Here is a 23,756-nt window from a genome sequence, read left to right as displayed (position 1 = left end):
GAGAGCAGGAGTACAGAGCAATCTGGATCACTTGGGAAGCTAGGCCCATTCCAACAAAATGCCTTTTGAAATCCAGAGTTTCACACCTAGGAACAAGGAATGCAGACCATTTGGAACACAGTGACTCTGAAAAAGATTTAGGGATTGTAGTGACAAGCAACAACATGCGCTCCCAGTGTGATGCTGTGGCAAAACGGGCTAATATCCTTTGTTGTATAAACAGAGGAGTAGTGAGAAGAAGCAGGGAGGTGATTTTTCCTCTGTGTACAGTTTTGTGTTCAGTTCTGATCACATTTTTTAAAGGATGTTTTAAAACTGAAGAGTGTGCAGCAAAATAACCAGAAAAATGATTTATGGGCTTAAAAAAAAAAAGGGAAAAGTCTTATAGTGACAGACTTAAATAGCTCAATTTGTTTAGCTTATCAAAAGGAGGCAGAGGTGACTTGATTACAGTGTATCATGGGGAGAAAATACCAGGTACTGAAGGGCTCTTGATCTTGCAGAGAAAGGCATAAGAACCAGTGGCTGGAAGCTGAAGCCAGACAAATTCAAATTAGAAATAAGACACGTTTTTAACAGCAAGGGTGATTAACCATGGAATAAACTATCAAGGGAAGAAGCAGATTCTCCATCTCTTGATGTCTTCAAATCAAGACTGGATGCCTTACTGAATGGGAAGCTTTAGCCAAACACAAGTTAAGGGGGCTCAATACAGAGGTAACTGAAATTTAATGGTCTGTGGTACATAGGCTGTCAATCCCTGCTCCATCCTAGTGCCCTCATGGATGCTAACCGTGTTCTAAAGGGCTGAGCAGGGGTGGAAACCCCCAAAGCAGCTCCCAGAGCTGGCTAGATGCAAGCTGAACTACACAGGAGCCCCCTCAACACCAGCTCTCACTAACTCTGGCAGAATTCACCCCGCAGGCATCCAGCTGCATTGTGGCTCTTCCCCACTCTCACAGCACCCTCGGGTTTGCAGTATCTTGCCCTATGCATCCAGGAACCATGTTTAAGTTTGCATGTTCCAGCAGAAGCCATCCCAGAAATGCAACGTTGACACTCCATTCTGGCCAAACAAATGACATTTGAAGCATCAGTTTAATCTTTCCCCACAAGAGAGAGGCAATAGAGGGCAGAAGCTCATTCCATTTGTACTACTTGTAATTTACCTGTCACGTTGATTTTTCATAGGGAACCAAAAGATTTTCAAAAGTATCCAATGCTGGTCTAACTTGACTCCCATTGACGTCAAGGGTTAACCTCCTAGCTACCTCAACAAGAGCAGATAGTTTTTTCAAAAACGCTCATCCTTGACCTAATGGCAAATGTATTCTCTGTACAACATTGTTCTAAACACTAAAACCATCGTGCTCTCTCTGGTGTGTGTATAGCATGATGCTTTGGTTTTCCGGAAATATTTGTGTAATATTCTGACCAAAAGTCACACTTCTTAAAAAGCTAAAACACTACTTAGGGCAGTCAAGCAGCATTGACTACTGCACTTCGGGCACCTCCTACCAAATTTTCAGATGCTTGCAGAGTCTTCCCCATGGCAACTGTGCAGCTCCTAAAATGGCCCACGAGTCACAGCCACATCCTTCCTCATTATGCCCTCTGAAATTAGTACACAAAGCCCACTGAGTAAATAGAGCATTTCAGTAGAGAAGAGGAAAGCTGACAGTCTACAGTACAGTAGCTTAGTTTGCTCAATCTTCTATAGCTTATGAAAAAGAATATTGAGAGGTGACTAGATTAGTGTAAAAGTACATTCATAAGGAGAGAATAGCAGGTACTAAAAGGCTCTTACATTTAGCAGAAAAAGGCAGAAAAACAAGAACCAAATGCTGGAAGTTATAGCCAGACAAATTCAAAATAGAAATAAGGCACACACTTCTGACAGTGAGGGTGAGTAACCATTGGAACAAACTATCAAGGGACTTTGTGGATTTGCCATTGCTTGATGTCTTCTAGATGCCTTTCTGTAAGATATTCTTTAGCCAAACACAAGTTATTGGCCTCAGTACATGTGTAACTGGGTGAAATTCTATGGTCTATGATATATAGGAATATATATACTACATGATCTAATGGTCCCTTCGAGCCTATGAATCTGAATGGTGAAAACATTGTCTTGATTACTCTGGATTGAGACGAACAAATACAGTCCCTCTGAGAGCAAATGAGAGAACTGTGACTAATATTCTGCATATGAATGGAAACAAAATGGCCGTTTCCTTAGCTCCCCCTTGCAGCAAGCAGGGACTCCTCTGCATCTCCTGTCATGTACATAGCTTCCTAAGGAACACCACAGAAAATGACTGCTCAGTCCATCATCTTTCAATGGAAACCTAGTATACTAATATATAAGATTTTGATTTCTAATTTTTACACCCAGTTACATGGGTCCATGGACTGAAAAAACAGCTCTTTTCTGTTCTAATCACCCACAAATGTTTCTTATCCACTCGGGGCGGGGGGAAGCCTTGAATTTGTTGTCCTTGACGCAGATTTCCTAATGTACAGGTTGACAAGTGTTTGCCTGCTGACTTTCCAAGATGATCCTGCAGCTTGTGTCTGGGGCTTCATTGGCTTCATTCATTTACAGATGAACTTCTCTCTTAGATACTTTGCTGTACCTCAGGTGATTGCAAGGATACGCATCATGTTCCCTTTATAGGGGCACCTATGCTAATGCAGTAAGGTGATAGAATGGGGAAAACTGTACTAATAACTCTCTTAAGCATGTTCATTGGTAACTAGATGTTTTCAGAAGCCTAGCAGTCACACTCTGAGCTGAGTTTTTAGTGCTGTGAACTTCCTTCAGCCTCCCCACCTCGAGTGCTAATTGAACATGAGTGATGGAAGAGAGATTTCCCTAAGGGATAGAGCTAAATGTTCCGCAGGCAGCCTTTGCTACACTTGACCTTTTTGGTATTTGTGACCTGGCTAAACTGGCCAGGTCACTTGCAAAGAGTCACAGTGCCAATGGAAAAATGTGGGCACAAATGGTGGCAGCTCGACTTTCAAGTCAATAAAGACTATGGGCTAATTTCATTCTTGAATGTAATTGTTAGAATTGACATCAACCCACAATCTAGGTGACTATAACTAAGGGGGTTATGTTATTGTGACAGTGATGCAGCTATGAGCTGGTATAATATGATCTCTGCAGCCCTGACAAACAATATTTTGGCCTTGTACAATCAAGTATAGATCTGAGGAGGGGAAAGGCCTTAAACACCTGGCCATGCCCCTAAACAAGTAGCAGGGGCAGAGAGTCGAACAGGACTCTTTCTATACAGAAGTGCTACAACTGAGGTTTTCTTCTAGTGTGTGCCTTACAAATTAGAGAAATCACCATACTGAAACAGAGCAATGCTCCATTGGGGCAAGTGCCATGGAGCTGGTAGTGGCCTACACCTGATGTTCAAGAGGAAGGTGGGTAGGGCACTAGCAGGATGTGACAGATGTGTCATCGTATGACACAATGCACTACTGGAAGGTGCTAATATACTATATGGTAATGAGTATAGTATAAGAATCTGCACAGAATAGAATACCAGACAAGCTAGACAATTGGTCTGTTCAAGTATGGGAATTGCTGTATGTTGTGAGGAAGGTGGCTGTACCAGGCACTATTTTTCATGTTGGCATGCTATGGAAAACAGAATTTGTACAATGCTGTTAGTCAACAACTATGCTCAGTCATTTAAAGAGAATAGTTTTATGAGTTACTTTCACTTCCTAGCATTATGAAGTCTAAGCTGTCCTCCAAGATCTTCCATAAATATAAGTTAGATACCAGTGAAGCCTCTCCCCTCTTTCCCTCCTAGACTCATCTATATATTTTATCTGGAGCTAGTTCCTCATTTTAAGGCTCTTCCATCTTTCCACAAACCATCTCCATGGTGATCTAATTACTACATTGAGCCCTCCTCTACCTGAGAGAATTTCCCATTTCTGGACAGCTCTCCATTTTCCTCCAATGGAAAGACAGAGGAGGTAACCAAGATATTGCTGCCTGTCTTCTGACACTGATGTTATTTGTGCTTTTATGACACCCCTCCCTCCCCAACTGAGATCACTGGTGTATAACATACATGCAGTTATACTTGAAGATCCCTCTGAAGCTTCAGCTACCAGCACTGCTCCCATTACCACACTGTCATCTCCACTGGCTCTTGATCCTCTTCCTGGAATGCCTATGTTTTCTCAAACTCATGCTTTCTGCTTTGATTGCTCTTTAAAATTCTTGCTGAACCAAATGGGCCTTTGCTGCCCTTTTGGCTGTTCCTGTGATTATCTTTAAATTATACACCATTGTAAAAGGTGATCTTTTCATTAATTTATGTAAATAGGACCTTACTCAATGACTTAGCTATTACTTATGAATGAATCATGCTGCTCTGAGTGGCTGGATATATTTAACTCTCTTTAATATGTTCAAAATAGCTTCTAATGGGTCTCTTTAGCTCATTACTCTTACAACAGAAAGCAGAGGAGATAACTGAGTTTGTCTGGCGGAGATGTGGTAACCCTTTCTGTTACTACGCAGTGATCAGTGTTTAAAAATACACAGCCATAAGTAACATGGCAGTGGAAGATTAGCAACAGTGTATTTAGACTTTGAAGGAGGTCAGCCAGTGAATTGCACTAAAACACTTCAGCCTGTTTATTCCCCCCCCTTTCATTTGGGTGAAAGGAGCCCAACGATATCAGAAGTGTTGACCCAAAACTGAAAATGAGGGCATAAATTGACTCACTGATAAAATCAAGCAGGATTAGAGGGGGTTGTAGTAAGAGGGCTTCGTAAGAGATGCTATACATTACTCATTACCATATAATTTCATTCTTCGTAGAGTAAAAGAATAAGCTTCTGAGAAAAACCTACTAGCATTCTTGGAAGGTGTTATGGTATGAAATATTACAAAGGAGTTGCTGAAATTTGCAAGGTATAACACTGATTTTTTGTTAGATGTGGACAAACTATTTACAATACAGTGTTAGTCTTCAGTACTGTAACCTACTTTATCTGTGCTTCACATCATCACCACCATTCAAAAAGCTGTTAAAGCATCTTCTTGGCTTGTGACTTAGATTAAGCCTCCTCCTCTTTATATTTGTCTCCCTGTAATAGGGTCACTACCTCCAGAACACCCCTTCAGGGCATGGGGTGTCCTTGCAACACCCCTGCCTCAGTCTTCCTCTCTACAGGGCTCCTCACTGACATCACAAAGGCTTTCTCATAGCCAATAACACCCTTACTTGCTCTGGCTTACTATCAAACAGTTCCAAAATCAGGTCCTGAGGGTACAAATCAGAAGTTCATGTTCTTTAAGGCTTACATATCATCCTTCCCCACTCTTCCTTAAGACACTCCCAGGCCTTCCTGACTGGAGCCTTCTTTGGCTTAGCAGGTCACTCCCAAGCCTATGTAGGTACAATATTTACTTCCCCTGGTGCCTCAGGATCTGCCCCCAGGGCCTACTAACTTACTACAGTTTTCTCTCCCCAATTATCTCACAGGCTCCTAGAAAGGCCAATAAATCCTTGTACCTCTTTCTTCCCTAGTATCTCATAAGCTCCTGTAGGGCCCTTTCTAACTCTTTACAGAAATTTCCCCACACTATCTATCCAGGCCTCTCCCTTATCTATTCCAGACACCTGCTGAGGTCACATGACTCTTCATTTTCTGCACCTGGAGAGCTGACTGTTACAGGTGGGGCTGAGACCCACCTCCCTCTCAAGGACTAGCCAGATTGGAGCACTCCCTTTTCCAGGCACAAGCACCTTCACGATATAGCTCCACTTGCTCCACACATCAAATGCTGCCTTTGCTCTATCAATATTCCCAATCTTCCCCACCTACGAGTCAGCTACTCCTTCCAACACCTTTATGCTGTCTCCCATAATGTCCCGTGGTCACGAAAACTCTGACAAAATCCAGCTAGGCACAAGCTTATCCACTTTCAGATTCTCTCTCTAGGGCTATGCACACCAGCTGATCGTAGTTAGTCAGGTGGTGAGCCAGAACTTGTTTGCTGTGCTAGGACATTCTTGTATTACTGTTGACCCTGTTTTCTCTGTCTGTGGTTGTCTTTTTCTAACCTAGATATCAAGCTCCTTAGGATTGCCTTTGAAAATTGTGTTTGTACGGTGCCTGGTACAACAGGGCCCCAGGAGCTAAGTCAGGCTCTTGGACAACAGCTTAAGAAAGATAACACAATAAAAAGCTATTTGCTAATTGCATCTGACCCTCTTCAATTCACAACTGTCTGAACAGATTACATGGCCACACATTTTCTTAATTGTCCAAGCATATATATTTCATTCTCTTATTGCTTATGACCTATTGATACTACTTTCCGTATTCTTTAACAGTTTGAAAAAAACCAAGCAATTTTGATTGGGCACAGAGATGAGTTTGTTTTTCAGTTTCCTGCCTGAAACACCATCATTTTTAGAATCAAGTTTCTAGCTGAATACTTGAAACACTCTTCACTGCAAATGCCCGACAATGATTGTTCACAGTTTGCTGCCCGTAAACTTGTTCACTGGACTATTCATGGAAAGCAAATTCAAAAGAGTCACGAATGCACCAAGGCAAATTGTTTTAGGTAAGTTTGCCCAGCCTGTCTGTTATATCTATTAATACATTCATTCAAAATAGGTGGCACCTTGTTTTGATCCTCATCAACTTAGAATTTTCCTTCTCTGATCTCTAAAATGGAGATAAATCTTTCTTTTAGGCCTGATTGAAAGATATTTGTTGCAATTCTCTTCTCTACGCTCCAAAAAAGGCCATTTCAAAAATATTTTGAATATTGAAGCAAAATGGATATTGTTGAAAACTCTTTTGGTAGATTTCACTACTATAAACGTTGTTGTAACAAGATGTTTTTGTCACTGGGCTCAGGGATTCTAACTGTGATTGTAAACTCTGGGCCATATTCTGACCAGCCTACAGGAAACCTATGACTGGTTAGGAAACCATTTATGTGAGGTTTCAGCTTGTAGGTTCCTTCAGATGGTTCTGGTGTGGGTGGAAAGAGGTGCAAGGTTTGATCTCATGTAGAGCGAGTTGTGGCAGCATGGTTTTCTTTCATCCTCAGATACTCTGAGATCTAAAGGGAAATGTCATATGGAGATGAGATGAGGCATTTATGCAGTGGTCCAGGTCTTCTGCACTAGTCTCTGTGTCCCCAGGAACCATGCACTCATAAGGTTTTTGCAGTTAGCCACCCAACTCCCTTCCAATATGGTGATAAAATCTGAAGAGGGGGAATCTCAGCTCTACTCTCCCTTCCCAACCACAGCTCCTACCCATGTTACACTGCTCTGTGGTGGAGCTTTTCCTGGCCTGTGTCACGGAGCCACAACATACACACCTTTCACAAGCAATTTTGTCCACTGCCTTCTCCCATCAGTAGCTCCTAGTCAAGGGGGTAGAGGGCAAGGGCAATAAAATTTATGCTCAGTGAGACTGGCTTTTGCCACAGTCAGGCTGACGCAGCATGGATACAATCATATTCTCTTTTGAAGAGTCCATGAAATGAATATAGGGTCCAGTTTAAAACTAGGAAGCAGTCCTGTTGAATATATTAGGGACGACATACAAAACCTTCTCCATAAACTCAAACCATACCTGAAGCAAGCTTTTTGGAGATCAAACAGAGCTTGGTTAATTTCTTTTCCCCTTGCATAATGACAGGTTTCAAAGTAGCAGCCGTGTTAGTCTGTATCCGCAAAAAGAAATGGAGGACTTGTGGCACCTTAAAGACTAACCAAATTTATTTGAGCATAAGCTTCGTGAGCTACAGCTCTGAATGCATCCGATGAAGTGAGCTGTAGCTCACGAAAGCTTATGCTCAAATAAATTGGTTAGTCTCTAAGGTGCCACAAGTACTCCTGTTCTTTTTCCCCTGTTATTTTTCATTATTTGTGCACCTGCGTGCTTCTGGGCTTTGGCTAGGAGTGGAAGAAGAAATGTCAGAAAAATGCCAGAAAGGTCAAACTTTTGCTGTTTTCTGAAGCTGGCTGCACCAGAAGTCTCCTGAGATTTCCAGATCATTTTTGGAGACAGATACCTTTCAAATAAGGATCAGCATTTGGTTGTTGATCCAGACTTTGAAAATTTCACCTACCACCATTATAAATATATTTACATGAAAGGGAACTCTCTGGTGTGAGATACTTCTATATCACGTAACAGCCTCTTGTTGAAAATGACACAAATGGCCCACCTTGATTATCAAACACGTTGTAAGGAGAGTGATCACTTTACATAAGCTATTACCAGCAGGCGAGTGGGGTGGGGGGAAGAGAGAACCTTTTGTAGTGATAAACACCCATTTTTTCATGATTTGTGTGTATAAAAACAAACATCTTCTGTATTTTCCGCAGTATGCATCCGACGAACTGAGCTGTAGCTCACGAAAGCTCATGCTCAAATAAATTGGTTAGTCTCTAAGGTGCCACAAGTACTCCTTTTCTTTTTGCGAATACAGACTAACACGGCTGCTACTCTGAAACATAACAAATAGTGAATCTTTCCAGAAGAACCTCATTAAACCTGGGTTCACTTGCAGCCTAATGTGCTTGTTTGTTTAAGTATCATTTAAGTACGAAACACTTCAGAGTTCAATCAACATATTAGTCACACTTGGAAAACACATATTTTTAACTATGATTTAATATTTATGTGCATTACACAGCCTTTTTATTAATTGCTTCAAACAAAAACATCCCTGCTCAATATGTAGTGTTGTGTTTTCTACTGTCTCTTGACATTAAAGTTAATCAAGTAGCTCTTTGTGCAAACTCCTACAAGAAGTGCCTCTCTGCAACATGCTAGGTTTGTGAGTCAGTTTTACTCATTGTAATACTGCCCAAGACAGACAAGATCTCTGAAAGTATAACACCTAATGTAATTAGTTAGATATTGGCCATCATGAGAACAATGTATCCTATACTTGACTGTGTTTCAACACCTATTGCAGTTCGAGTTATTAGAAATCAGTGGGAGTTGGGCGCTTAAATATATTTAAGAATGCCTCCCCAAATTCTTATTAAAATGTAACAGCTCACAATAGCATCACTACTAAAAAAGTACATATGATCAGTACTGAATTATTATATTATCTTTCTTACGGTGACATGTAGGACCTCAGTCATTGAACAGGACCCCATTGTGCTAGGCACTGTACAAACACAGAACAAAAACATGATGAGAGATGTAATGTATATCTGCTCTTCCCTATTCATGATTTGTCTGCAAAGTATGTTTAAATTTATTTATTCTGTGAATATTTCTTGGTCTCTAGGTGTTTCATTGCAAGATTTCAGTTTTCAAACACTGTCCTCTTGATTGCATAGCAGATTTCCTTTCCTTGATTGGATGAGCTGCATAATCCTTTGAATTTGATGTCTGCTGTGACTAAACAATTTGTTTGCTTTTCCATTCATGTTCTTCAGTATTCACTTGAAATTCATTTTCTGAACACTCCTGCTAGTTATTTTGTTAAAATATTTGTGGAAAACAAACACCAAAGGTAGGGTTAGAACACAGCCGTGCAGGCTTTTTCTCTATGATGGAGTATTTGCAGGGTTTTTTTGTTTCGTTTTTGTTTTTTTTTAAGTATTCAATCAGTTCTACTTATTTTCATGTTTTGGACAGTTGCTCCAACACTTTAAGCTACATTATAGGGATAGATTAAACACATCTGAGTCTAGGTTTTTATTTTTAGAAACAAAGTGGAGATTTAACATTTTGCCTTCAAGGGAACAGAGTTTTCAAATGCACAAACCAGTACAGCAGAGCATGATGCACAGAACCAGGTTTACACCTTCCTTTTATTCCCAAATTTTTTTTCCCCCTGTATTGCCTAAACCGCCACAAATGTAATTTGGACAGTTTATTTATTCTTTGATTATATGGGTCATTTAAACAGGTATCTCCCTAATTACAATTGTAACCCTAATTAAACTTAGGTGTATAAATTAGCCTCATACTGATTGGAGAACATTTGTTTTCTTAGGGAGAGAAGTCATTCTGGATATGTATTTACTCTGTCTGCAACCTAGTTAGTACAACAATCCTGCTATATTTTATTTTCACAAATTATAAAAGAATTAAAGTTTTCTGGACCTAGTTATGCAATAAAAATGAAAACCACATTTTGATAACCTGGCAAGTCCATGGTCTGCGGAACACCAGGACGGAATGCATTATTAAACATGACACATGCTATAAGTGCTTTATGGCGTCACGTGAGGATGTCCATTCCTCTGGCAGTCTTTTTAGCTTCTGTGGTTTAGATATCATGGTGTGATCTAGCTAAGAAATGTTCAGATCAATTCTATATTAAATTATTTACGTTTTTCTTGGCAAAAACCCCCCATCTTTTAACATTCAAGTGGCTTAAGACCATTTTTATGAGAGAGCGCTGACGCAGCAGGATTTGCCATTTCTTAAGGATCTGTGTGTGCTGAAAAGTTGTGGACCACTGTCCAAAATCAAGTCCGGTTAGGCACCCCATGAAGATGCAACATGGGGCGTGCCCTACAGTTTGTCATGTTACAATGTAATGGAGTGATAGTCTGCTTACAAATTAAAGCGAGACAATTATGGCCTACAGACATCGTGCATAGTGACAAAGCATCAACAAGCAGTTAGGAGACTCTGACCACCACCGCAGAGGAGCCATTTCTTAAAAGGAGGATGTTTATTATGCCAGCAGCCACAATAATTCACACACTCCTTATACTGTTACTTTTTTCAAGCAAGACAGCTTCTCTAGTCCCCTACCTGTATGACCTCCCAAGGATATTCTTATAGGATCCTTTATATAGCACCTAGTAACCTATTGCTGACCTATAACACACCTACCAAGAGGTGCAAAAACCTACATTATAAAGGGAACCAAATTCTGCCCTTTGCCAGCATGCTCAGGTAAAGAGAGCCTGACAGAAAGGCTTCCCTTTTCTTTTATTGGTGAAAGTTGGCTTTGCACCATGCCTGAGTTTGTTATCCCATTAAGGATAAATTTCGCAGGGCCTGCTCACTGGCTTTTTAACCTCTGAAACCAGACTACTGGAGTTTTGTAATACTAGAGGAATATATATTCCATGCTAAATGCTTTTCTCAGGGGTCTGGTCTTTGGGACCCAAACAAACAAATGAAGTGAGCAAGCAAACTTGTTAGAAAGCATGATCTTGTCCTTCCTGATTCCCAGAGACAGTTTGCTCTGTCACTGCAAAGGTAAAAGAACTAGAAACACTTTAATGGTAGAGAGGAAAGCAAAATGCAGGGACCAAAGGACATTCAATCAAAACTGTCGAATGGTCTGTGCTGACGGGCTGTTTATGCCAACCCTCCCTCCTCATAATAAATCACTTCAGTTCAACTTCACTCTTCACCTGATCATCTTCTCCTCCCCCTCCACCCATTCCTTTCACTTCCCTTTTCATTCCATTTAGCGGACCCCCTCCTAACTAAATCTACCCCAAAGACAGACAGACAAACTATACCCTTAGTTCCACAATTAGCTACACGGCAAAAATACCTACAGCAGCGAGTCTGAGACTCTGCTGACTTGGGCTCATGCTACAGAGCTAAAATTACAGAGCAGCGTAGACATTCCCACTCAGGCTGGAGCCCAGGCTCTGTGTCTTTTTCCCCCTTGCCGAGTCTCTGAGTCCAAGCTCCCGTCTGAGCCTGAATGGCTATACTGCTATTTTCAGCTCTGCAGCATGAACCTCACAAGCCCAAGTCAGTTGACCTGGGCTCTGAAAGATGCAGTTGGGTGGCTTGTTTGGTTGTTTTTTTTTGCGCTGTACAGACATTCCTGAACATGACACTTGCTGCTATCACATTTTTCACTCTGCTTGTGTGGCCTACCCCTTCTCCCACCCTGTGTTTGTTTTGCTGATATAGACGCTTTTATATTTAGATTATAAACTCTTTGGGGCAGGGATTGTCTTTCTGTTCTGTGTTTGTACAGCCCCTAGCACAAGGGGTCCTGGGCCATGACTAGGGCTCCTAGGCTCTATGGAAATACCCAGAATAAAAGTAATATAGTAATAATACATCATCACAAAAGCCTAGATTTCAATGGCTGCTTGTAATTCTGTTTTTCCAGGTGCCTTTCTTATCCCCTACATCCTCTTCCTAATCATTGCTGGAATGCCCTTGTTCTACATGGAGTTAGCACTGGGACAGTACAACCGGGAAGGGGCTGCTACGGTGTGGAAAATCTGTCCAGTTTTCAAAGGTATGTGCCAGTTCTCCACTTGGTTTGAGGAGAATGTGAGGGTTTTAAACAAGTCTGATAACAAAAATAGAAAGGGTCTACTTTCTTTCTTAGATAGCAAGAAAGTTGATGGCCTATTTGATAAGCCTGTAATCTAAGGTCCTCTTGTGATCACAGAACAAGCCCAACACGGGAAAAAGCAGGGGAATCTTTTAAGGGGCGGGGGAGGAGAGTCTAGTTCAGACTCCTTGTTCATTGCAGTTTTTGGTCTCTTTGTCGAAACTCCATCAAGGGTGCCAATTAAAGCCATTTGTTGTGGTTGTTGTTTCTTGTGATGTAAACCTCACATGTTAAACTCTTTGGAATCACAGATTCAAATCCCAGAAGGGTCCAGTGAGCCTGTCACAATTCTTACATAGATAAATTAGGTTTTCCATTCAGTTTATTCTCTAGGGTTTTCTTTTTGAGGCATTGAAAGCCAAAATGTTACTTGTTTTGCTGGGGGATTAAAACTCCAAGGGCACTGACTATGGCCCAGATCCTCAAAGGTATCTAGGTCCCTAACTCCCATTGGTGTTAGGTGCCTAAATAGCTTTGAGGGTCTGGGCCTAAAGGTCTCTAATCCCCCTACTGTTGCATTGCACGCTGAGTACTAGGTGCTTACATTTTCTCCATCGAACAGGTGGCTGCGTTCCCAGTGGTATCTTGTGTGGGTGTGTAGATATTTGTGTGGGTATTGAGATATAGAGCTCAGTGCTTGTGATATCCTTCAGGATGTAAGATATGATATGCTTTGTGTAAAATATTAATACTTTATGAGGCCCCATCAAGAAAGTGCCAACTAGCAATGATTTTGGATTGCTACCATCCTGTACCCGATTGGGTCCATGTAGCCTTCGAGGTGAAAGATTCTGCAATTCAGAATTGTGTGAAATGACTGAAAACTAACCCAAACCCACAACATGTGTGCTCACCAGGCTTCTTGGTTTTCTTAGGAGCATGAAGTCCAGACAATGTAAAACTATCGGTGAACGGTAATGAGCTTCACAGTGGCAATCTCCTCTTGGCTGAACTGGAGCTTGACCATGGGCTATCTTCAGATAATTTTAGGCTTTTATTGTTGTGTTGAACTCTTGTAGCGTTTTCCTTTTTGTGGGGGTTAGAACTCAAAACCAAGAGAAAAGTGCAGTTTTACTGCATTCTGCTTTGAGATCATGCTCTCAATCGCACCCAAAACTCATAGTGAAGTTCGAGATGAATAGACAAGCATAGATGGACACCTAATTAAAAGTAGGCATGAAACCTTTCAAAATATAACTGCTTAGTTTTGCCCATTTCTGTTGTTATCCTGTTACTAAACCCATGAGCGATATTCCTCCCACCCCCAGAATCATGACATCCCTAGTCAAAAAATATTCTCACTAATAGGTTTCAGAGTAGCTGCCGTGTTAGTCTGTATCTGCAGAAAGAACAGGAGGACTTGTGGCACCTTAGAGACTAACAAATTTATTTGAGCATAAACTTTCATGGGCTACAGCCCACTTCATTGGATGCATAGAATGGAACATATAGTAAGATATATATATATATACACACACACACAGATAAGTTGGAAGTTACCATACAAACTGTGAGAAGCTAATTAGTTAAGATGAGCTGTTATCATGTACATTGGCCAAACTGAACAGTCTCTACGCAAAAGAATAAATGGACACAAATCTAACATCAGGAATCATAACATTCAAAAACCGGTAGGAGAACACTTCAACCTCTCTGGCCACTCAGTAACAGATTTAAGGGTGGCAATTTTGCAACAGAAAAGCTTCAAAAACAGACTCCAACGAGAAATTGCTGAGCTTGAATTAATATGCAAACTAGATACCATTAACTTGGGTTTGAATAGAGATTGGGAGTGGCTGGGTCATTACACATATTGAATCTATTTCCTTAAGTTAAGTATCCTCACACCTTCTTGTCAACTATCTAAATGGGCCATCTTGATTATCACTACAAAAGTTTTTTTTCTCCTGCGATAATAGCTCATCTTAACTAATTAGCCTCTCCCAGTTTGTATGTATATATATTTCTTCTTACTATATGTTCCGTTCTGTGCATCTGATGAAGTGGGCTGGTAGCCCACGAAAGCTTATGCTCTAATAAATTTGTTAGTCTCTAAGGTGCTACAAGTACTCCTGTTCTTTTATTCTGACTGATGTTAGCTAATTTTTTTTAATGGCAATGGGAATTTTACTTGTCAGGACTGTAACATTTGGCTTGGAGGATCTCACAAAGTCTGATCCATAAACCATTCAAGTCAATGAGAGTCTTTCCATTGACTTCAGGCATGACAAGAAGATGAGAAAGGAAACTCAAGGTTTATTTCATGTTTAGGATTTCATGTAGAGGCTTGTTAACAATCCAGCTGTTTTTTAAGCTGAGACTGTCAAATCTGCCTAAGTGTGCATTAGAGTCCATTGCTAAATGTTTGTATTTCTGAATAGTATAATACAAGGCACATAGAATATTGGATTCCAAAAGAATAAGAAATATGGTTATATTTTAAATCCCAGCAAAGGGATACTGTTAGTAAAGTTTCAATCACAGCTTCTAATAAGATGCATAAATATATTTCAGTACTTTGTTAAATACACCAGTTCTTTGGATATATCTCTGGGTTAACTCAAATCTGTTACTGAAATGAAATGTGCATGGTCTACCCTCAAATTTATAATAGTTTATCTAAATGAAAAAGCACTATAGTGCTAATTTTAGCTATGAAACCTAAGACTCTAATCTTAATGAAGCACTCCCATAAGGCAAGGGATCAAAAATGTATCTTGTAACCTTTACAGCACAGCCCATTTGCATCACAAGACTTTATAGGGTTTATATGAGCAGTCTGGGTGGGACAAAGTTAAATAAATAAAAGGCTAGATCCAGAAACAATGGAGCAAATTCATACCTGGAGTTATCCTATTGTTGTCAGTGGAGTGACCCCGGGGATAGGTTTGGTCTAGTTCCTTTGAATTTTCACATTAAATTGCAACCATTTTCTCTCTAGAATTGAGGAAACAGCATATATGTGTGAGGTGGTTTTAAAAACAAAATCCCCCCCCATTTCTATGCAGTATACAGTCTTTGAGGTGGGTATGTACATTCTAACATACATCATCTAGGGTGGTTTCCACTGCTTTCTTTACTATCATTTTTCAATACAGTTTCACTGCCAACATGCAGAAGCCATCCAAACCCCATGATTTTTAAGACAGTTTCAAGTTTGTTTTTACCACCTTTTGCTAGAAGTCAGAGATAAACAAACTCCTATGTAAACATGATTCCTATGTAAAACATTAGTTAACTTTCTCCTGACAAACACAGACCATGCTTGACACAATTTACTCTTTAGACTGTTGGCTCCTAGGGATTTGGCAGCTACTCCTTACATGAACTGAAAACCTCTTTCGATTACGTAATGGAACATTATTATTATAGCAGTTTCACAGACCATTTCCCCAAGTCTCTGGTACTCTATCTACAGCAATCTGTGTCTTCCTTGATTTGTCAAGGTGCATAAAAACCTGGTGGCATGTGATTATCAGCAAGACTCTCATGCCATTATTAGTATCCTGTTTCTGGACTGATTAAAACTATAAATGAAGGCTTACACTTAGGTATTGAGAGACCACAGTGATGCTGCCTGTAGAAGACTGGATAGTCTTTGTCTCTTTAGAGATAATCCAAATGGCTTAAATGTAGCATTCGGCAAACACTGCTGCCCATATAAGAAAGAAACTGATGGCACTGGCTGAAGCATAGCAAGCTTCTTGTCACAATTCTGAGAACGAACCTCCACTCTGACCTGTTGTTAGTACCAGAGTACCCCCTCAGAATATGTGACAGTGACTAATTGCTTACAAGGGTCTGTTTTCATGGTGAGAACAAATGCTCACTGAAGAAAGCCTACACTGAAACTCCAGACACACCTCACGATATTCCAAAGAAACTCAGATCTAGAAGGACCAATAGGGAATGTGCAGGGTTGAGTTCACCCCAGGCTGGAGGGTCCGTACAAGGCCCTGCATACTATTTAAGGATTTAGGGTTAAGTTCTGCCCTTAGTTACGCTCTGCAGATCCATTGAGGTAATACAGTATGGGGTTGAAAGTCAGGGTAAAATTTGGCCCAAAGGTTGAAATTCACCGTGGTTTGAAGGGTCAGCCAAATGCCCGGGACCCACTTAAATCCCTCATTGGGGGTTCCACAGTCTCCACACACCTTGCATAATCCGGAATGAGTTTTCATGTTAGATTCATGTAAACCAGCGCAGAGAATGGCAATGGGAATACGCCAGGAGAGGAAATCAGACTGTAGTCACAAGGCTGTTTGCAGGTTGGGATGGGCAGCAGCCACTATTGAAGCCCACAGATGGGAACAGCAGCTGTAGGGGTACTTCACTGCAGCCCCATGCTCTGGCCTTAACTTTACGGGGAGGGAGGTGGATTACCCTGAACCTGAACTTTACTCAGGTGAAGCGAATGGCCCTATTAACACAGGGCTTATGGCCCTCTGCACTGGGTGAGTTTTCCCCTATGAATACAGAACACGGACTCTAGCAGCGCTGGATCAGAGCAGAGTCGTGTCCTTTAATAGCAAAATTTCCAGTTTCCAGCAAACACAACAAGCTTTATTAAACACCAGGTCTGTTTCATGGAATTATTATTTTAAATGGTCAGTTTTTGTGACCAGCCACTATATTTATAACCCTTTGCTAAGTTCTTACAAAATACTAGGCAAAAACAAGCTTGTGTTTAGGAGCTGCCCTTATCTAATTTAAAAAAAAAAAAAAAGCATGGTTCTGCTTTCAGACAATACGGTTGGAGTATATTGTTGTATGTGAAATGCAATGTATAATCTAGTTTTCCTTTGTCTTTAGGTGTAGGCTATGCCGTGATACTCATAGCTCTTTACGTGGGTTTCTACTACAACGTTATCATAGCTTGGTCTCTGTATTATCTGTTTTCATCATTCACATTTGAGCTTCCCTGGACAAACTGCGGCAACAGCTGGAATAGCCTAAACTGTACAGATCCCAAACTCTTCAACGCCTCGGTGCTTGGCAATGGCACCAAGTACTCCAAGTACAAACTCACTCCTGCTGCTGAATTTTATGAGTAAGTGTCGAGTCGCCTTTGCTGTTGCTTCAAATTTCCAGTTTAGTTGAGGTGTTTGTTCACATGTCTCTAAAAGCCTCTCTCCGGTGAGGAGCATGGCCTAGGGGACAGGTCCTTAGACTAGGAGTCAGGAGACCTGAGTTATACACCTGGTAGTACCACTGACCTGCTGTGTGACTTTAAGCAAGTCACACATTCCTTCTGTGCCTCAGTTTCCCCAGTTCAGCTAAGTGATGCCACTAAGTGCTGTGGAGTCAGAGACAAAGCACAAAATCTCTGCCCTGCCCCCCCACCCACATGCAGCTTTTTTTCATTCTACACCAAGATGACACTTGTGTTAGGCAAAGGAATAATACATACAGAATAAAGCTGTCTGAATAGTTTGAAACTAATCATTTACCCAACAAATTTAGCTTCTCTGCTTGCCAAATATCTCTGAGGAGATCTCCTTTTCCTTTTCTGCTTCACCAGCTCGGTGAAATGGGATGAAGCACAGTGCAGGGAGGAGAGGGTAGCAGTTGCAAAACACAAGGCTTGATCCTATTCCCATTTAAGTGAGACTGAGTTCTGCTGTTGATGGTAACAGGGGCAGAATCAGTCACATAGGCTTTGAGACACTTCAAACTAAAAGTCCTCTTCGGGTGCGTAGTGGTAACAGGACCCATTGCAATTGGGAATACAATTGAATGATGAAGATACACTCTATTGTCTCAGACATTCTTGTTTTGTAAGTCTTACTATGACTGATTGGGTTCTGGACCCTTCTCCTCTTCCAGGGAAAGATGTGATTGGGTTAGTGAAAGGGGAGCACTGGCTGGACACCAGACTAATCTCATCCACTACTAAATTGATTCAGATTATTAATTAGTATTTCTGTTTTGTAATTGTAACCATGGCAATGTATATTTATCTAGTGAGCACTGACCATGTTCTCAACACTGGGAACAGTCATCATTCCCCCCACAAGCAGCCTAACCTGTTCAGCGTGGCATACATGGCTGGGCTACAGTTGGGATCTTGTGGGTCCATGGTTACTGCACTGACACATTAATGACTCGTTTTTCCTCTTTAATGTTTGTAAATTTGAAAAGTTGGGCGTGGCATACAGTACAACCATTGGGAGAAGATACAGGTTTGCTAAACTCTGTGCTTTGCAAGGGTCTACTGAGTGGCTGTGATGGTATAGGAACTTGATACAATGCTGAGTAATGTCAGCCAGGAAATTGGCCTCTTCCCGACAGAAAAAAACCACTTCTCTTAGTATCGGGGTTAATTACAGCAAAAAGATGCAGTAAATTCTACACTGGAGACTATGCTATTGGGGTGAAAGAAGAAGAGATCTGAACAATCTGGGAACACTTCCAAGTGGTAATTACACAACTTCAAATTTTAATGTTAATGTCATTTTAGAAAAGTTTTCTCTTAAAACTTGTGTGTATTCTTGGAGTCAGATTTTTAAAAGGTATTTAGGTGCCTAACTGATTTCCATGGGAGCTGGGCATTTAATTAGCTTTAAAAATCTGGCCCTCAGATTTGTTACAACAATCATCATAGTCATAGATTCATAGAATATCAGGGTTGGAAGGGACCCCAGAAGGTCATCTAGTCCAACCCCCTGCTCAAAGCAGGACCAATTCCCAGTTAAATCATCCCAGCCAGGGCTTTGTCAAGCCTGACCTTAAAAACCTCTAAGGAAGGAGATTCTACCACCTCCCTAGGTAACGCATTTCAGTGTTTCACCACCCTCTTAGTGAAAAAGTTTTTCCTAATATCCAATCTAAACCTCCCCCACTGCAACTTGAGACCATTACTCCTCGTTCTGTCATCTGCTACCATTGAGAACAGTCTAGAGCCATCCTCTTTGGAACCCCCTTTCAGGTAGTTGAAAGCAGCTATCAAATCCCCCCTCATTCTTCTCTTCTGCAGGCTAAACAATCCCAGCTCCCATGTCATCTTACTTGTTCTGTCTATTTCTATATTGCTCACCAATTGTCTAGTAACCTTTGGGTTATATCCATTTTGCCATCACATCTTACTTAGAGTTAGGAATTGTTGTGGTTCTCTCTGAATAAGACACTCACCATTCTTCTAGGTGGTGTGATATCTGACACCTTTAAGCCTGAGTAAACTTTTACTGCTCTGTGAAACACAACTCAACTTGTGACTCTGCTAAAACACAAGACTAAAAGTCAAGAGATCTGTATTCTCAGCTCTGCCAAGTAACATACATCTCTGGTGGGATTTTAAAAAAGCCTAAGTGAATTAGGAACATAAATGGCATTTGGCTTGCCCTGGGATTCATAGTCCTAAAACTTGGGCATTTTTGAAATCCCAACACCTGTATTTACTAAGAAATAGATTATATGGCAAAAATGGGAAGAGTAACAAGGCTAATAACTTAACCTGTCTATGACCTCTGATTGCCCATCTGTAAAATGTGGGAGAAGAATCACAAAGTGTATGATGTGCTCAGATCCAGGGTTTTGGTTAGCTTATAAAGCTCAGTTTGGGATCTGAGGTTACTCAAAGTTTAGAGGTGTTCAGATCCAAGCTCCAGAATTGGATTCAACCTTTTAATAAAGGTGTCTCTTTCAGTGGTTCTAACTCACACCCATGAAGTGTTTACAGAATGGAGAACCAAATCCATAGTGTGTCAGTTCCATGTTACATGTGACATGGTCAGCAAATGGGTGTAAGTGATAAAGTAATGTTAATTGACACTGCTATGGCTTTTGGTGGGTTTCCAAAAAATGTGTGTAACTGACATTGAGGGACCTGAAAGTAAGAGTGTAGCAGGAAATCACATTAAGAAGGAGGTTCTGGTTAAAATAAGACCTGTTTTCTTTTCCTGACATAAACCTCTTCTGCCCCTTAGTATGTCACTTACACTAATCTTGCACATGTATTGCATGGCTGATTAGTGAATTTATATTAATTTTTTAACCATCTTGCCCCACTGCTTGAATCACTACTGAATTTGAGATTTGTACAGGAATTTCACCCACTTATTCCTGGAGGATTGTCTTCATTACTCTTTCCTAAACAAATCTTTGCTGCAGGACAACTGCACTTCCTAATGAGATAGATTGTTGCTTTTCACACAGTTACTCTATTGCTTTGCGTTAGAAATATTATTTTCTTGGGTTGGCTAACTGGTTTCTGATGGGTGGAGTCAGGGTAGAGCATGTCTGTTTAATCTGTGGAATTGCAAAGGTTTCTAACCACTTTTATTGGTTTAAGGTTTGTTGTGTTGGCCACTGTATGATATGCATAATGGTAAGAACAGTTATTTAGGGCAATAGTTTTGCTGTGGGAGGTTTCAACTTCTCTTTTGTGTTTTGGCTTGTCATCTGGAGAAACATTGAGCTCTCACTGGGGAAAATAGAAAAGAAGGAAAAAATCCACTCTGTGATCAGAGCATAAGCGAACAAAGCTACAGCTCCTATCCAGCCTCCATATTTTTGAAGTGGGCTCTAATGAGGCTGCTGTGGTGGCACATACATAGGGACAAATCTGGATGTGAGCTCTACCCTCCTTTGTGCCACTGCTCCTTAGAATCATAGAAGTGTAGGACTGGAAGGGACCTCAGTAGGTCGTCCAGTCCAGTCCCCTACACTCATGGCAGGGCTACATAGTAACTAAACCATGCCTGACAGGTGTTTGGCTAATCTGCTCTTGAAAACCTCCAGTGATGGAGATTCCACAAACTCCCTAAGCAATTTGTTCCAGTGCTTATCTATCCTGACAGTTAGGAATTTTTTCCTAATGTCCAACCTAAACCTCCCTTGCTGCAATTTAAGCCCATTGCTTCTAGTCCTATCCTCGGAGGTTAAGAGCAACAATTTTTCACCCTCCTCCTTGTAAAAACCTTTTATGTACTTGAAAACTATCATTTGCCCCCCTCAGTCTTCTCCTCTCCAGACTAAACAAACTCAATTCTTTCAATCTTTCCTCATAGGTCCTATTTTCCAGACATTTAATAAAGTTTGTTGTTCTTCTCTGGACTTTCTGCAATTTTTCCACATCTTTCCTGAAAAGTGGCACCCAGAAGTGGACACAATATTTCAGTTGAGGCCTTATCAGCGCAGAGTAGAGTGGAAGAATTACTTCTTATGTGGTGCTTACAACACTCCTGCTAATACATCCCAGAATGATGTTCGCTTTTTTTTTTTTTCAGCAGTGTTACACTGTTGACTCATATTTAGCTTGTGATCCACTATGACCCCAAATCCCTTTCCGCAGTATGTCTTCCTAGGTAGTCATTTCCCATTTTGTATGTGTGCAGTAGATTGTTTCTTCCTAAGTAGAATGCTTCACATTTGTCCTTACTGAATTTCATTCTATTTACTTCAGGCCATTTCTCCAGATCATTTTGAATTTTAATCCTACCCTCCAAAGCACTTGCAACCCTTCTCAGCTTTATAAGTATACTCTCTATGCCATTATCTAAATGATTGATGATGATATTGAACAGAACCAGACCCAGGACTGATCTCTGCAGGACCCCACTAGATATGCCTTTCCAGCTTGACCCTGAACCATTGATAACTACTCTCTGGGAACGGTTTTCCAAGCAGATATGCATTCATCTTATGGTAGCTCCATCTAGGTTACATTTCCCTAGTTTGTTGATGAGGAGGTCATGCAAGACAGTATCAAAAGCCTTATTAAAGTCAAGATATACCACATCTACCCTTTTCCCCCATCCACAAGGCTTGTTACCTTGACAAAGAAAGCTATTAGGTTGGTTTAACATGATTTGTTCTTGACAAATCCATGTTGACCACTACTTATCATTTTCTAGGTGTTTGCAAATTGATTGCTTGATTATTAGCTCCATTATCTTTGTGGGTAACAAAGTTAAACTGAGTAGTATGTAATTCCCCAGGTTGTCCTTATCCCCCTTTTTATAGATTGGCACTATATTTGCCTTCTTCCTGTCCTCTGGAATCTCTCCTGTCTTCCAGGAGTGTTTTAAGATAATGACTAATGGCTCAAATATCTCCCCAGTCAGCTTGTTGAGTATTCTAGGATGCATTTTATCAGGCCCTAGTGACAAAGATATCTAACTTGTCAAATCTTTAATTTGTTCTTTCCCTATTTTAGCCTCAGATCCTACCTCATTTTCACTGTGTCGGACACGGATTGCTACTAAATTTTTTGGTATAACAAAAAAATGCATTTAGCAGTTCCACCATTTCAACATTTTCTGTTATTGTCTTTCCCCCTTCATTGAGTAATGGGCTGACCCTGGGCTTGGTCTTCCTCTTGCTTCTAATGTATTTGTAAAATGTTTTCTTGTTACCTTTTCTGCCTCTAGTTAGTTTAATCTTTCCTTGGCCTTTCTAATTTTGCCCCTACATGCTTGTGTTGCATGTATGCTTAGCAACAAAACTGGCTTAAACAACTAGCTGGAGATCTGGAGTAGGGGAATCCCTGCAGTCATACGACTGGCAGAGCTCTTCTGCTCTTGGCTCCTCCCAGCATAGGGGCGTTCCAGGAGCTGAGGTCAGAGAGCTGTACTCCAGCACCCCTGAGATTGTAGAATGGCTCAAGAGGAAGAGGGGCGGTCCTATTTTAACTGGGGCAAGTTTCAGAGCCGTGAGGCACCATTGACTTAACTGGAGCTGATCTGCATCTCCTGAGAATCTAGTTTAGTGGGGGGAAGCTCACACAGTTAATTGGTTTGCACAGAAACATAAGCTGTCATTTCCCAGCAATACAAGTTAGTAGATAATTTTGGTTGAACTCTCCATTTATGTCTGCTTAATACCATGTTTCATTAGATAAATTCTAGTTCCAATCCTCCAGCCTCCAAACGGGCAAAATTCCCATTGACGTCAATGGGAACTTTGCCTGAACACGGACCATGGGAATGGGTCTTCTGTAGTACCTCATTAGAGATGGTCGAAATAAATCATAAATTTATTTATACATTTAAAATCAGGCAAGATAAATGTTATGTAATCTGCTTCTTTTATTCTTCCTATGACATGCCAATAGTGGAGTGGTAGGGCTCACAGCTTATGCTCTTTTGCTGGGAATAATAAGTCAAGAAAAATCCAGCTAGAAATAAAACATCAGCTCCACATTACTTTGGAGACCATGTATTACTTTAATTATTTCCTTTTCCTCTGGTTTAGAATTCACCCTGGAGAATGCAAACTGCCTTCCATCTGCTTTAACTTTGTTAAAATAAGTCATAAGTAGCAACTTTAAGAAAATGCCTCACTTGAAAAAAAAAATTGTTCCCAAACCTATCTTACTTATTCAAACATTTTATCTGAATATAGACATACTGTATCTTTGTTCTCTCCCTTCTTGCTCCTTGGAAG

At 40.8% G+C, this 23,756-nt stretch overlaps 1 protein-coding gene across 1 annotated transcript in view; it reads left to right on the top strand.

Annotated features, from left to right (window-relative positions):
* Window positions 1-23,756, top strand: part of SLC6A2 (solute carrier family 6 member 2) — a 107,623-nt gene that overhangs the window by 15,039 nt on the left and 68,828 nt on the right. Inside the window, exons 2-3 of the mRNA XM_084644267.1 lie at window positions 12,141-12,272; window positions 17,184-17,421. Of these exons, the coding sequence (XP_084500393.1) occupies window positions 12,141-12,272; window positions 17,184-17,421 (370 nt within the window). The remainder of the gene's footprint in view (window positions 1-12,140; window positions 12,273-17,183; window positions 17,422-23,756) is intronic.

The sequence above is a fragment of the Lepidochelys olivacea genome, assembly GCF_965140295.1.
Source record: "Lepidochelys olivacea isolate rLepOli2 genome assembly, chromosome: 12".
In the NCBI taxonomy this organism is placed as follows: domain Eukaryota; kingdom Metazoa; phylum Chordata; order Testudines; family Cheloniidae; genus Lepidochelys; species Lepidochelys olivacea.
This window is presented reverse-complemented; position numbering and strand designations above follow the sequence as displayed.